General features: G+C 48.3%; 1 protein-coding gene across 6 annotated transcripts in view; it reads left to right on the plus strand.

Annotated features, from left to right (window-relative positions):
* Positions 1–13905, plus strand: part of kat6a (K(lysine) acetyltransferase 6A) — a 35776-nt gene that overhangs the window by 4630 nt on the left and 17241 nt on the right. For 5 of the 6 annotated variants that reach the window (XM_076997924.1, XM_076997928.1, XM_076997925.1 and 2 more), the window contains exons 3-6: positions 11876–11984; positions 12634–12749; positions 13429–13510; positions 13647–13761. In XM_076997924.1, coding sequence (XP_076854039.1) covers positions 11876–11984; positions 12634–12749; positions 13429–13510; positions 13647–13761 — 422 coding nt within the window. Of the gene's footprint in view, positions 1–596; positions 747–11875; positions 11985–12633; positions 12750–13428; positions 13511–13646; positions 13762–13905 lie in introns of those variants that run through there. The other variant, XM_076997930.1, reaches the window with a different exon arrangement.

The following is a 13905-nucleotide window of genomic DNA, read 5'->3' on the forward strand; positions in this document are numbered from 1 at the left end:
GTCTTACTGTATGTTATGTTTTGATGGCAGTATTGAAATGTTGCATAATATAGTAATAACAGTGTCTGGCTTTTCCCCTCTTTTTATGCCTTTATGCCAGGCAGATATTTTAACGAAATTAACTTGTAGCCCATTATGTTGAATGATTAGATATTTAGATATTTCTGTGATGCACAAAGATGAGATGTGATGGTTGACGAAGCTCGTCAACCATATTTCACATGTTGGTTGGTGTTTCTCTGGCTGTGTGGAGGTGTTGTGGAAAAAGGTAGATGTGTTAACACATCACGCCTTGGTAAACACCACCAAAACTGTTTCCTGTTTGTGTTCTCTGTGAGACTTTTCCTTGTTCAAAGTAATTCAAGGAATGTGAGGCATTCATTTAGTAGACACACTGTTATACATTCATCCACCACAAATGAGCAGTTTATTCTTTATTTCTTTTTTGTGTATTGGTCTGTTGTGGTGCAGAAAATTAGGTGTGACAGTTAGACTTTGCAGCATAATGAGTTGATTCCATTGTGTTGGCCAAGACTTATGTCTCTGGCTCTTTATCACCACTGAAGGCTGGCGTCCCTTTCTCTCAGGTTATTTGAAACCCCGTGGATCGCGTTTCATGTATGGAGTTTAAGGGCATAGCTCTGCCATGTCTGCGATGAAGTCAGCGGACTGAGATGCTCCAGGATGAGATCACTTCCTGTTCCTCCTGACTAGGGGGCGGGTCTTCAACCCCATCAAGGCTCAAGGTTCGGGTCACGTCGTGCTGGGCTTCGGGGTCGCGTCCTGATGGGGGCGTGGCTATGAAGGGAGTTACCCACTCCTGCACACAGCTGTTTTGAGTTGTAGGAAATGGCGACTGATCTTTTGGGAACATGGGGTGATGAACTGATGCCATTTTTTGTGGCCAGATGTGCACATGTCTGTTTGAGGGATGCGAGTGACTCCTGGGGTGGGGGGGGTGGGGGGGGTGTTGTGTGTGTGTGTGTGTGTGTGTGTGTGTGTGTGTGTGTGTGTGTGTGTGTGTGTGTGGGGGGGGGGGGGGGGGGGGGGTGGGGGGGGGGGGGCTTGGTGCTCGGGCTGAGTGTGACTGTTTACGTCTGTTATCCCTCTGTTGTCTTTTACACTGTTGTGATCATCCTGAAACACTTAAATGTACACGTCTCATGGGGGGGGGGGGGGGGTGTTACTGAAATTATTGTGATCTTCTAATTTGTGTGTAGAGTTGTGGAGCATGGCTGGGGTTTGGGTGGAGTTTAGGAGCTGTGTGTGTGGTGGGGGGTGTTTTTAGTTTTTGGTGGGGTGTCTGTGTGGAGCTGTGTGGCAGAGGGAGGTTGGGGGACCTGGAAGCATGTAGTGGGTGGAGTCTTGTAGTGGGTGGAGTCTTGTAGTTGGTGGAGGCTGGGCGGATCCCTCCATGTACAGAAGAGGCGGGAAGAACTTGAGAGGCTGAGCGTGTGAAAGAGAATGAGGAACCACACACACACACACATGGAGAGAAACTGTTGGGCGGGAGTAGGCAGAAGGGGGGTGTGTGTGTGGCGGGGGGGTCAGGGGGCGGAGCCATGTGATTTTCACATCCTGCTGATCCTGCTACCAGCTGCAAAACGTGTGTGTGTGTGTGTGTGTGGTTGTGTGTGTGTGTGGGGTTGTCACAGCTAGAAAGGGGGAGCTTAAAAATAAAAACGTTCAGAGAGGTGTTTGTGTGACAACAGGTATAGGCAGTGTTACGTGTGACAGGAGGAGGAAGGAGGAGGAGTGTATGAGAAGAGAAGAGAAGAAAGGAGACGTGTGGAGGGGATGGAGGTGTGTGGGGATCTGACAGACATGTAGGCTCCAGGAGAAGCCCACACACACCCACTGTAGTAACCCGATAAACAGCAGCTCTGTCTTCCGCTCTTTTGTCCTAGAGGCAAAATACACGTGTGCGCGCACACACACACACACACACACACTCGTATCATGTGGGATCTGGTCGTCGGCGGTGAGGATGTGGGCTGCAGGATGCCGGCTCACGCGTGATGCCGTGCAGTTTCTTCTGAGGCTCAGCCGTCTTCACCCTGTGTGTGAATGAGCAGCGTATCACCGAGGACTTGCCAACACACACACACACACACACACACACACACACACACACACACACACACAAACACGTGCGTGCATGTGATATGTCTGTGCGTGTGTGTAGTATCATCTTCTCAGGAATTGCAGGGTGGCTTTGAATAGCACAGACGTTTGCGTAAGTCGTGATTACGTACTGTGTGAGAAGCATGTGAAGGAAATAGTTTATTTGAAGGTGTCTCGGTGACAACAGGGCTTGGAATTGCCAGGAACTTCATGATACAATATGCATCACGATGCAGGCATCACGATACGATATCTAACATTTATTAACAATAATGCATTAATAATTTTAGACCAGTAACAATTAGTGCAGAGATTAACTTTTGAAGTAATAATAATAGAACAAACCAACTTAAGGAAGAACACTGAACGCTGGCTGAACTACTCATTTTAACTACTCATTAACAGGGAAATATTCAGCTCTGAACGTTATAACCCACAAATGTTGAAACGAGTGCAGTTCTAACTTATGAACTTCAGAAATGAAATTCTAACTTTATAAATGTATTTAATGTTTTTACACCCATGTTTCCTCAGATATCAGATTTAACATTTGGAAGGTATTCCTGCACTCCAAAATGTGAGTGTGTTGTCGATATGACTGTATGGATGTACGGGGTCATGGTAAAGTCGTGTGTGTGTGTGTTGAGGTTTTGAAGTGTGTGTGTGTAGAATGTCCCGGACAACGTGTGTCCAGTAATGGAAGCAGTGGTGTAGGCAGCTACACTATTTCAGGATGGTCACCATATGTCCACAGAGCTGATGCTGGAGATGTACTTTTCTGTGTGTGTGTGTGTGTGTGTGTGTGTGTGTGTGTGTGTGTGTGTGTGTGTGTGTGTGTGTGGCAGTTAGGGCCATAGGCCCTCCATCTGATGAGGCAGGTTTGTAAGTGAGTGCTGTGGTATTTGTTGTCTGTCGCGAGACACCCCAGACACGAGATTAGTTCACTCAGCTCCCCAATGACTGTGTCACACTTCTCCATTCAGCACTGACCACACTCCTCACACGTTCACTTACACACTCCAGCCCTGATGTGGGGGTTACAGCCAGGCCAAGTGGGGGGGCTGGTTCAAACTGAGGTCATGGAGACGTGGATGGGAGAAATCTCAATGCTTCTGGGAACAGGAGCAGGCATTATTTTGTGTGTGTGTGTGTGTGTGTGTGTGTGTGTGCGTGCTCCGGTACTGTGACGCATCGTGGTCCCCTCCCCCATCCCTCCACCATCGCTGCAGTTCGGGGTCACCGTGAAGTCAACCTGCGTCTGAGCGAATGTGCATCGGGTCTCTCAATTGAACACACACCGTCACGTTATGTAATAGCAGTGAGGCGGGCAGAGTTGGGTCATGTGACCTGACCTGCCTTAACACACCCTCCCACACTTAATGTCAGCTTGATTATGCTCTGGACTCACTACCAGAGGACCACGATGTCAAATATTGCGCTTATTAGTAGTATTATTATTTTAAAGACGTTTTGTGTGTCCGTGCGCACACACCAGTGTGATCACACGACGTGCATCATCTGCACACGCCCCCCCTGCATCCAGCAGTCACCTGGGTTGGCCTCATTTTCCTTCAAGGTGAAAGGGAAGGGGGCGGGGCTACAGATGAACACCAGAGGCTCCTGCGTATTGATTGTGTTTCTCTTCCTCTTACTTAAGGTGAAGAGGAGGCACCAGGGAAGAGATGAGTTCCGAAGGGCCCCATGTATCGATCGTGTGTCTTACTCTTAATTCAATGTGAAGGGGAGGGGCTAAAGGTTGAGGGGGGGGGGGGGGCAGAGGCAACACGAAAACAGAAGGTCTAGTGCATTATATATATATATATATATATATATATATATATATATATATATATATAGTGTGTGTGTGTGTATTGTGCATATTACTACAAGAAGACTGCTGCTGCTTCTTTGTTCTACTGTATGGGATTGTTTTAACCAGAGTAGATATTGTTAGTCCATCATTTATTTTAATGTTCTCCAGAAAGCTGATGGTATCAGGTTAACGGCGTTGTTTTATTAGCCCTCTCTTGTTGATCTTTTCTCCTGTTTTAATAGTACTGATGTCACTCTAGTGTGCACATGTTCACAGAGAGAAGGAGAGAGTCACATAATGACATGCCTCCACACTGCAGACCTTTCTGTGAACCCCTGCCCTTCATAAATGATGGAGTGGAAGTTGAGGTTGAACATGATCACACGCACGCACGCGCACATACACCACACACACACCCAGATGTGGCACCCATTGACTGGGTCATTACTCCCCGGTGTTACGCGTGTAGCTTACATTCTGTTGTACAAGAGCGAAGGGGAACGATAAAGCTGCAGAACGTGTGTGTGTGTGTGTTAGGGGTGTGCGATATGACAATATAAAATCGTGAATGGCGATAACGAGTGGAGAATCGCAGGCGATCTACCAAATTAGAGAAATCGTATAGATCGCCTTTGCCAATCAGCGCAATTACTTTTTTTATGCTGGTTCCCACCGATGCGGCCGACGTAGGGCGTATGACTGACCAATCACAGCAAACTGTGCATCTTCCACACCTCCATGTTGTGTTTGTAAAAACTAAAAGTGGACAACCATGGCTGAAAGCCAAACTAATCTGGAATTGGTTTGGATTTTCTTCCACTGACCAAGACCAAACTTCAGCGATATGTAAGGTGTGCAAAGAACATGTAAAAACGTCTGATGCCAGTACAACAAATTTATTCAATCACTTGAGACTAGGGTTGCAGCGGTAACCAGTTTCACGTAGGGCTGAACGATTTTGGAAAATAATCTAATAGCAATTTTTTATCTATAAATTGCGATTGCGATTTAAAATCGCGATTTTTTCCCATTGTTCCACTTCAGGAAACTCTGTTTCGGCATTTTTTATACAGCTCAGATACAGGGTTGCGGGGGGGGGGGGGGGGGGTGTAAACAGAGGCGGTCTTTGCATAGAGGCGTTGCTAGGCAATTGCCTTGGGCCCCTCCCACTGTAGGGCCCCCTTGTCTAGCTAAAGCCAGGTTCACACTACACGACTTTTCAGTCATCAGGTTTTTGTGCCGTTCGCACTACACGACTGGTTGTGCTGTAATCGCAAGTCTTTCAGTTGTTGTGGCGTTCACACTACATGACTGATCGGCGACGTGGGCTCACGAATTAAACGACTGGGGAATCGCCGACTCATCTGGCTGCCGTCCAAAAACACGAGAACACGAAAATGAAACACTCGCGAGAACCAGCAACACCACGAAGAAAATAAAAACAACGTACATGTACTCCACATTTTCGTTATTATTATTTTTTTTACCGTTTAACCACTCCATAGTCCCAAATTGCCAGAATTATTTCATCTCTCCGTTGCAGTGAACATAGATATAGTCAATCGCACTATTTCTCCAGTGCTGTCACAATAACTTAAACACAGTCTTGTAGTAAAGTTGTATGAAGCTAGACGCTGCTGTTGACTCACAGTCGCCGACTGGGCTAGATATGAAACATGCTAGATATTAAACATGCTAGATATCTGCCGGTTGTCTGCGATGAGTCGGCCACCACTCGTCGAGCGTCTTTCAGCAGTTCACACTACACGACTGAGCGAGCGCCGAATGATCCCCGATTTGCGTCCGACCAGTTTCTGTCGGCGATCTACAAAAACAGTCGGCGACTGAAAAACCAGCCTAAAATCTTGTAGTGTGAAGCTGAACTTATTTCTCGCATATTAATGTTGATGGGCCCCCTAGCTAAATTCGCATTGAGCCTCCAAATTGCTAAGTCCGCCACTGGGTGTAAAATGGACTAAATGTAAGTATTATTATTATATCGTGATCGATCGATCGCCTGTGGTTGGCGCCAGAGCGAACTACTAATTTTTTAGTCTAAGACGGTCAATGCGTAAGACGGTCAATGCGTGAGAGTTGGCAACCCTGCAGGTAGGCTATAGCAACTTGGCTAAAATATGTGCGTGAGGGCGTTTGGTAGCGCATATCCAGTGTGTTTAACAAAGCCATGAAGCCGGGCTTGTTCACTATATTAACGGGCATCATGTCTTTCACTATGAACTCCGTTACTGCCCGAGTTATTTCAGCGTGCCGCTTCCAATTATATCTATAAGGAGTTACACTTTCAAACGGTTCGGTCAGTGAACCCTGTCTGCTGGACCGCGGTCAAGCTATCCGCGCTTTCGCGATTCATCCGCGCTTTAAATCTTATTGCGCCTATATGCGTGATTTTACGGTATTTCGCTGCTCACCGCATACTAAAGCTGTATAAGCGCAGAGAAACACTTTGGCGTATTTGAAGATGCAGCACTGGTCGTTGGCATTTTAGCCTTACAAATATCATACGAGGCTTTGTGGTGTTTTTTTAATGCTGAAGGTTTGTAGTGTTACCTCGCGTCGTAGCAACAGTAGCAAGGCATGTTTTGCAGGGTACCTGACGTTGAGCAGCATCTTTTTAAAAGCCAAAGTAATTTCACACAACTGATGTGCTGCCCCTCTTTGGTATTAGACTTTCAGTTGTGTCAGCTTCTGAAAGCCATTGTGCAACAAGTTAAAGTGCGCTGTGTTAACTTCACTTCTCCACCTCCCTGCCTCCTGCTCGGGTTTGCTCCGTTCGTCCTCGGCTCGGCTCGCTCCCAAGTCACGTGACCAGTTTAAATCGCAGCCTGTGCGATTAGACAATCGCGTTTTAAAAAATCGCGAAATTATCGCAAATGCAATTAATCGTTCAGCCCTAGTTTCACGGTATACCACGGTATTAAAATGCACGGTTATCATACCGTGTGTGTTTGCTTATTACCGGTAAAAAGCAAGCCAACGGAGGAACTGACCCGCGCATGCACAACTCCGCTCCGGTTCAGCTACTCCGCACACAGCGGTGAGAATGGCAGAAAGTGCATCAGAGTTAACAAATGTTTTAATTAAAAAAAGATAAACTAAAATCAGTGGCGAAAATGACGTAATCGTGGTGGCTCCGCCCGTGCGCTGTCGATTTGCGAGGTCGTGCGCTATGCGCGCCGCGCCTCAGCGCAATGAACAAAGTCATGTTTGCAGGGTTCATACACCTTTATAAGGTGGAATTAAAGCACTTGTACATCACTTTAAAGGTCCGTTTCAATATTTCCCAGCACCTTAAACTTAATTAAGTTAAATATTTATACATATACTCGAAAAAATTCGCTTTTTCATCACATTCTTAATGGTTGTTTATTTTCAAAACGCCCAATCTTATCGTCTTCATGTTCTCTCATGTTTCGTCCTGGAATTAAAAGAGGCTCGTATTTGTTAACGTAATACAAATAATACGAAAGTCGCGTGCTACGGTCACTAGTGAAAGTATAAACCTAGCTTTTTATGGTCCTTGCTTTCACTGGATGTGAAAGACGCCATTAATTTACATGCGTTCATTTTCAAATTCTAACGTGCCTGTTTTTCATATGTTAAAACCAGATTCGGTGTGAACGCCTTAAAATAGAAATCTCTATTGTGAGGGTCATGTCAGAAATAAATCCTCTCTTTCTGCAGTATCTGGTTATCTTCTAACTTGGCAGTACAACGGATGTTTACAACAGTTGTTGATCAGACCCTGACCCAGGCTGAGTTTATCAGATATTAAATAATTTAAACTTAAATAATTGTACTGAAATCCATGATTTAGGTTTCTCTAATTTTGCAGTATTTATATAAACATGTGTACAGCTTATTTTTTTGAGACATTTTGTATACAATAGTTCCAGGTTTCTACAATAAATAGTTAATTGAACAAAAAAAACTTGTTGTAATTTCTTTAAGGGTAAGTGTATCTTTTAATAATATACAAACTAACTGTGATACCGTGATAACTGTGATACCGCGGTATTTTCTGAGACGGTTATCATACCGTGAAAATCTCATACCGTTGCAACCCTACTTGAGACGTAGACATCCCAATCAATATGCCAAAAGTGAAACAATGCGGGCAGCGGGGGCAGCCGCCTCACAAGCTGCGGCCTCAATGGTTTATACTTTCGCGAGTGACCGTAGCGCGACTCCGCACACCTCAAGCCTGGTTTATACTTGACGCGATGCGAGGATCCGCGCGGCGGAAAATGACGTAATCGCTGTGGCTCCGCTCGTGCGAGAGAGCTTCGCGCGCTGTCGATTCGCGAGGTCGTGCACTTCTCGAATTTTGTAACGCAATGAACAAAGTCGTGTTTGCAGGGTCCATACACCTTTACAAGGTGGAATTAAAGCATTTGTACATCACTTTCAAGGTCAATTTCTATATTTCCCAGCACGATAAACTTAATTAAGTTAAATATTTATACATATACTCGGAATTATTCGAAGTAATTTGCGTTTAATCACATTTAATGGTGGTTTATTTTCAAAACACCCAATCTTAATTTCTTCACGTTCTCTCATGTTTCGACCTGGAATTACAAGATGCTCGTATTTGTTAATGTAATACAAGAGAACTGTTCAGTCAGATAGCTATACTTATATACTTATATACTTTCCACGTGCAGTGTTCTCCGTAATTGTAACTACTTCGTTTCACAACAAATATTTGTCTGACTGAACAGTTCTCTTGTATTACGTTAACAAATACGAGCCTCTTACAAGACGAAACATGAGAGAATGTGAAGACGTTAAGTTTGGACGTTTTGAACATAAACAACCATTAAATAATGTGATAAAAAAGCGAATTATTTCGAATAATTTCGACTATATGTATAAATATTTAACTTAATTAAGTTTAATGTGCTGGGAAATATTGTATATTTAGTGCAATAGTGCACTTTATCAGGGTCACTCATTAAAATCTGCTTAGAAAGAAAGCGTTGTAGCCCCCCATTTTTTTGGATGGAATATCGTGATATATAATTGAAATCGTGATTTTTTCCCCATATCACCCACCACTACTAAGACTGAAGTGCAAGGCTGTTGAGAGAGAGAGAGAGTGAGTGAGTTCATAGCCATCTAATGCAGAACTGTTCTACAGTTAAACATATGGGTGTATATTCAAAAATATTTGGATGCTTAACTCATTATTAATGGACAATTTTCACAGTTGCATTAAGAATAAAAAGAAATTGGAGCTCTATTGGACTGAAATCTGATCTGAAATGAAGCTCAATATTTCTCCAGTGAAAACGAACCAATGAAGAAGTATTTACCCAGTCAGGAACAGAGGGAGCTCTTTACTGGTCCGCTGGGTAATATATCACTGTGTGTTATGGTTTTGAGCAGAATCACTTGCTACACACAAACCAGCTGGATGAAGAGAGGAGCATCAGAGCCAACCCCCCCCAAAACAAATGGACCAGTCTGCTCTAGATGATGATGTGGGCTCGTGACCAGTCTGCTCTAGATGATGATGTGGGCTCGTGACCAGTCTGCTCTAGATGATGATGTGGGCTCGTGACCAGTCTGCTCTAGATGATAATGATATGGGCTCACGAGGAGCCTGGACGCCACTGCTGGGGTCTGGAGCGCAGCTAGGTGTCGTGTTTAAGAAAGATTCGGGACACACTAAATACACACCAGACTGTGGGTTCCCAGCAAGTTTGATGATGCTTAAGGGGAATGAACAGTCCTACTAGTTTGCTCTCTATATTTTTCTTGGTCTGACTGCTTCCTGGACTTGATGACCTACTGTGAGATCAGTGATCAGGTCTAGATTTATAGCCTAGTTCTGCTCCGAGTCTCCGTATACCAGATTCCTGATGGTATGGTTAATGGGCTAATAGGTTTGAGTCTCCATGCAAGCTCTACAGTGTAACCATTGCAGCACTGCTATGGTGGAATGATACTTTATGCAAATGGATACTGAAACTTTTCTTTTGTAACATGAGCATTCTGACCAATCACTGCTTGCCGCATTGAAGAGTTCCATTTAACAGTTGGCCAAAATAAGACGGGCCCAACCGTGAAGTGTGTCCTCTCCAGACTCTAAACACATCGCAAGGCAGACGGCAGTTGCAGTTATGTAGCTGTGGCACTGCTGTTCATGTGGTAGTGAAACTGCTGTCTGATGCTGTGAGCCACGTATTGGCACTGTGACGCTTGTGGCAGTTTAATCACAGTTTGATGTTCATGCAGGAGTGTAATCGCGGTCTGATGGCGGCGTAATCGCGGTCTGATGGCGGCGTAGTCGCGGTCTGATGGCGCCGTAATCGCGGTCTGATGCTGTTGCCCGGCGGCGTAGTTGCAGTGTTACAGTGTTTGCGTAATCGCAGTGTGGTGGTCCTCACTAATCGTGCGTTGAACGATGCGGCTGTGGCAGCACTGGTCCGCTGCCTGGTGATGCTGGCCAAGGCCTCTGGTAAGGACACTGATCCCAGACCTGCCAGCATTAGTGTGGTGGATGTGTGTGTTGGTGGTGTGTTGGGTGATGCTGGCCAAGGCCTCTGGTAAGGACACTGATCCCAGACCTGCCAGCATTAGTGTGGTGGATGTGTGTGTTGGTGGTGTGTTGGGTGATGCTGGGTCATTTTTGAGGTTGATTTGCTGCTGTGTTGCGGTCTGTCACTGGGCTGTGTGGAACACACTCTCGTGCACTCTCTCTCTCTCGTGCACTCTCTCTCTAGCTCTCTGTTCCTTTTCTAGCCTGAGGAGCACACATGTGCTGGGGGGGGGGGGGGGGTGACGTGACGGCTCAGAGAAATGAACCTGATAAATCACATTCTCTGTGGCCGTCTCTTCCCTGCACAGACCTGTTCTCTCACACACGCACGCACACACACGCACCCCTGTCCACTGATCTTCTGCATGTATGTACGCACTCCCTTCCCTGTACCCAATCTCTCTCTCTCTGTCTCTCTGTCTCTCTGTGTGTGTGTGTGTGTGTCCAACTGCCAGGCATCTCTTGTTTTCTCCCTGTCTGGACCTGTTTCCCAATTGCTGCTGTACGTAGACAGAGAGGAACATATTTGTGTCAGGAGAACATTCACAAACAATGAGCTTATGAAATGTGCCATATTTTGTCAATTGTGATTTTTACACCCCAATCGAAATTTGTCCTCCGCTTTTAACCCATCTGTGCAGTCAGAACACACACACACACACACTAGTGATTACCAGAGGGCTGTGGATCACCCTTGCCCAGAGCGGTGGGCAGCCCTAGCCTGGCGCCCGGGGAGCAGTTGGGGTTAGGTGCCTCGCTCAAGGGCCAGTTCCCTAACCGCCAGGCCATGACTGCCCCCTTACAGCCCAAGTGTGTGTGTGCACACATGCACTGACCGTATGCCCAGTGAGCAGGACTGCTAGGACATGCAGGAAAGCACCTGTGTGTGTTGGGTCTACTGTCTCTAATTGGGTGTGCACGTGTGCGGTGGGGTCTGTGTGATTTGTCTGCAGTGAGTGATTAAAAGTGTCACAGATGTGAATCGTCAGGTGGCGAGAGCTCGTATTCAGTCCCTCGCTGGCCCCGCCCTTCACTGACTCCTCCCCCTCTCTTATCTCTGGAGGTGATTGTAATGTTTGAGCGGATGGGGTTTGAGGCTGGTGAGGGCTGTGGTGGTTTGTCTGCATCATGTGAGCTTGACCTTGACTACAACTTTTGCCACCTTGGACACCGTAAGGGTTGAGATGACAGCTGGCTGTGTGCGTGAAACTCTGACGTTATTAACACGTGTGAAGCGTGTTAGTCCTGCAGGCAGTGCTGACACTGCTGAACACATCTGACACACTGATGTCTGTTTACAGCTCAAAATGGGCCTGTTCCGCTCGTGACTGTTGCCTCTTCTTTCTCCATCCCTCCCTCCCTCCCTCCTCCAGCCTGTAGCTGAGCCCATCCCCATCTGTAGTTTCTGTTTGGGGACCAAAGAGCAGAACCGAGATAAGAAGCCTGAGGAGCTCATCTCCTGTGCAGACTGTGGTAACAGTGGTGAGTCCCTTCACTGCCTCTTCATTACCTACACGCCCCGGGCCCTTTATAGCGCACGCCCCGGGCCCTTTATAGCGCACGCCCCGGGCCCTTTATAGCGCACGCCCCGGACCCTTTATAGCGCACGCCCCGGGCCCTTTATAGCGCACGCCCCGAGCCCTTTATAGCGCACGCCCCGGGCCCTTTATAGCGCACGCCCCGGGCCCTTTATAGCGCACGCCCCGGGCCCTTTATAGCGCACGCCCCGGGCCCTTTATAGCGCACGCCCCGGGCCCTTTATAGCGCACGCCCCGGGCCCTTTATAGCCACACGCCCCGGGCCCTTTATAGCGCACGCCCCGGGCCCTTTATAGCGCACGCCCCGAGCCCTTTATAGCGCACGCCCCGGGCCCTTTATAGCCACACGCCCCGGGCCCTTTATAGCCACACGCCCCGGGCCCTTTATAGCCACACGCCCCGGGCCCTTTATAGCCACACGCCCCGGGCCCTTTATAGCCACACGCCCCGGGCCCTTTATAGCCACACGCCCCGGGCCCTTTATAGCAACACGCCCCGGGCCCTTTATAGCAACACGCCTACCCTGTAGCTACGCATGTGAACGTGTATCTGTGTGGTTTTCTGCAGCATTTTGACCATGTTTTTCCTGTCAGGCCACCCGTCCTGTCTGAAGTTCTCCCCGGAGCTGACGACGCGGGTCCGAGCCCTGTGGTGGCAATGCATCGAGTGTAAGACCTGCAGCAGCTGCCAGGACCAGGGCAAGAACGCGGTACGTTCAGCGCACGCCCCCCTCACTCGCTGGCCCCTCCCACCAGCACACACCCCCTCACTCGCTGGCCCCTCCCACCAGCACACACCCCCTCACTCGCTGGCCCCTCCCACCAGCACACACCCCCTCACTCGCTGGCCCCTCCCACCAGCACACACCCCCTCACTCGCTGGCCCCTCCCACCAGCACACACCCCCTCACTCGCTGGCCCCTCCCACCAGCACACACCCCCTCACTCGCTGGCCCCTCCCACCAGCACACGCCCCCTCACTCGCTGGCCCCTCCCTCCAGCACACGCCCCCTCACTCGCTGGCCCCTCCCTCCAGCACACGCCCCCTCACTCGCTGGCCCCTCCCTCCAGCACACGCCCCCTCACTCGCTGGCCCCTCCCACCAGCGCACGCCCCCTCACTTGCCGGCTCCTCCCACCAGCGCACGCCCCCTCACTTGCCAGCTCCTCTCACCTAGTGCACGCCCCTCCCACCAGCACACGCCCCCTCACTCGCCGGCCCCTCCCACCAGCGCACGCCCCCTTACTGGCTGGCCCCTCCCACCAACACACGCCCCCTCACCCCATTGTCCATTTGGTGAGTGTTCAGTGAGGTGCTGTTGATTGTTCATTGCTGCCTGTTGAAAGGCAAAATGTCATTGAAATGTAAACGTGTGTGTTTCCCTCCCAGGAAAACATGTTGTTTTGTGACTCGTGTGATCGAGGTTTCCACATGGAATGTTGTGACCCACCATTGACGCGAATGCCAAAAGGTATGAAAACACACACACACACACACACACACACACACACACACACACACACACACAGATGAGCATATACCAGGCACATACCACACCCTGGTGTGTGTGGTGTTTATGTATTGATGTGTCCTCTCTCTCTCTGCAGGTATGTGGGTCTGCCAGATCTGCAGGCCCAGGAAGAAAGGCCGGAAGCTCCTGCACGAGAAGGCGGCACAGATCAAACGGCGCTACAACGCTCCACTGGGCCGGCCCAAGGGCAGGTAACCGGCCCGCCTCACGCCCTCTACTGGACACACCCGGAACTGCTGCACTTCTGCTCCGCATGTGTACAGCTCATGATGAAATACTCATGTAGAAATGTTTGAGGTCATCTTGTAACTTTTGTTTAGGGGAAGAAAATCAGA

This window comes from Brachyhypopomus gauderio, chromosome 3 (assembly GCF_052324685.1).
Source record: "Brachyhypopomus gauderio isolate BG-103 chromosome 3, BGAUD_0.2, whole genome shotgun sequence".
Classification (NCBI taxonomy): Eukaryota; Metazoa; Chordata; class Actinopteri; order Gymnotiformes; family Hypopomidae; genus Brachyhypopomus; species Brachyhypopomus gauderio.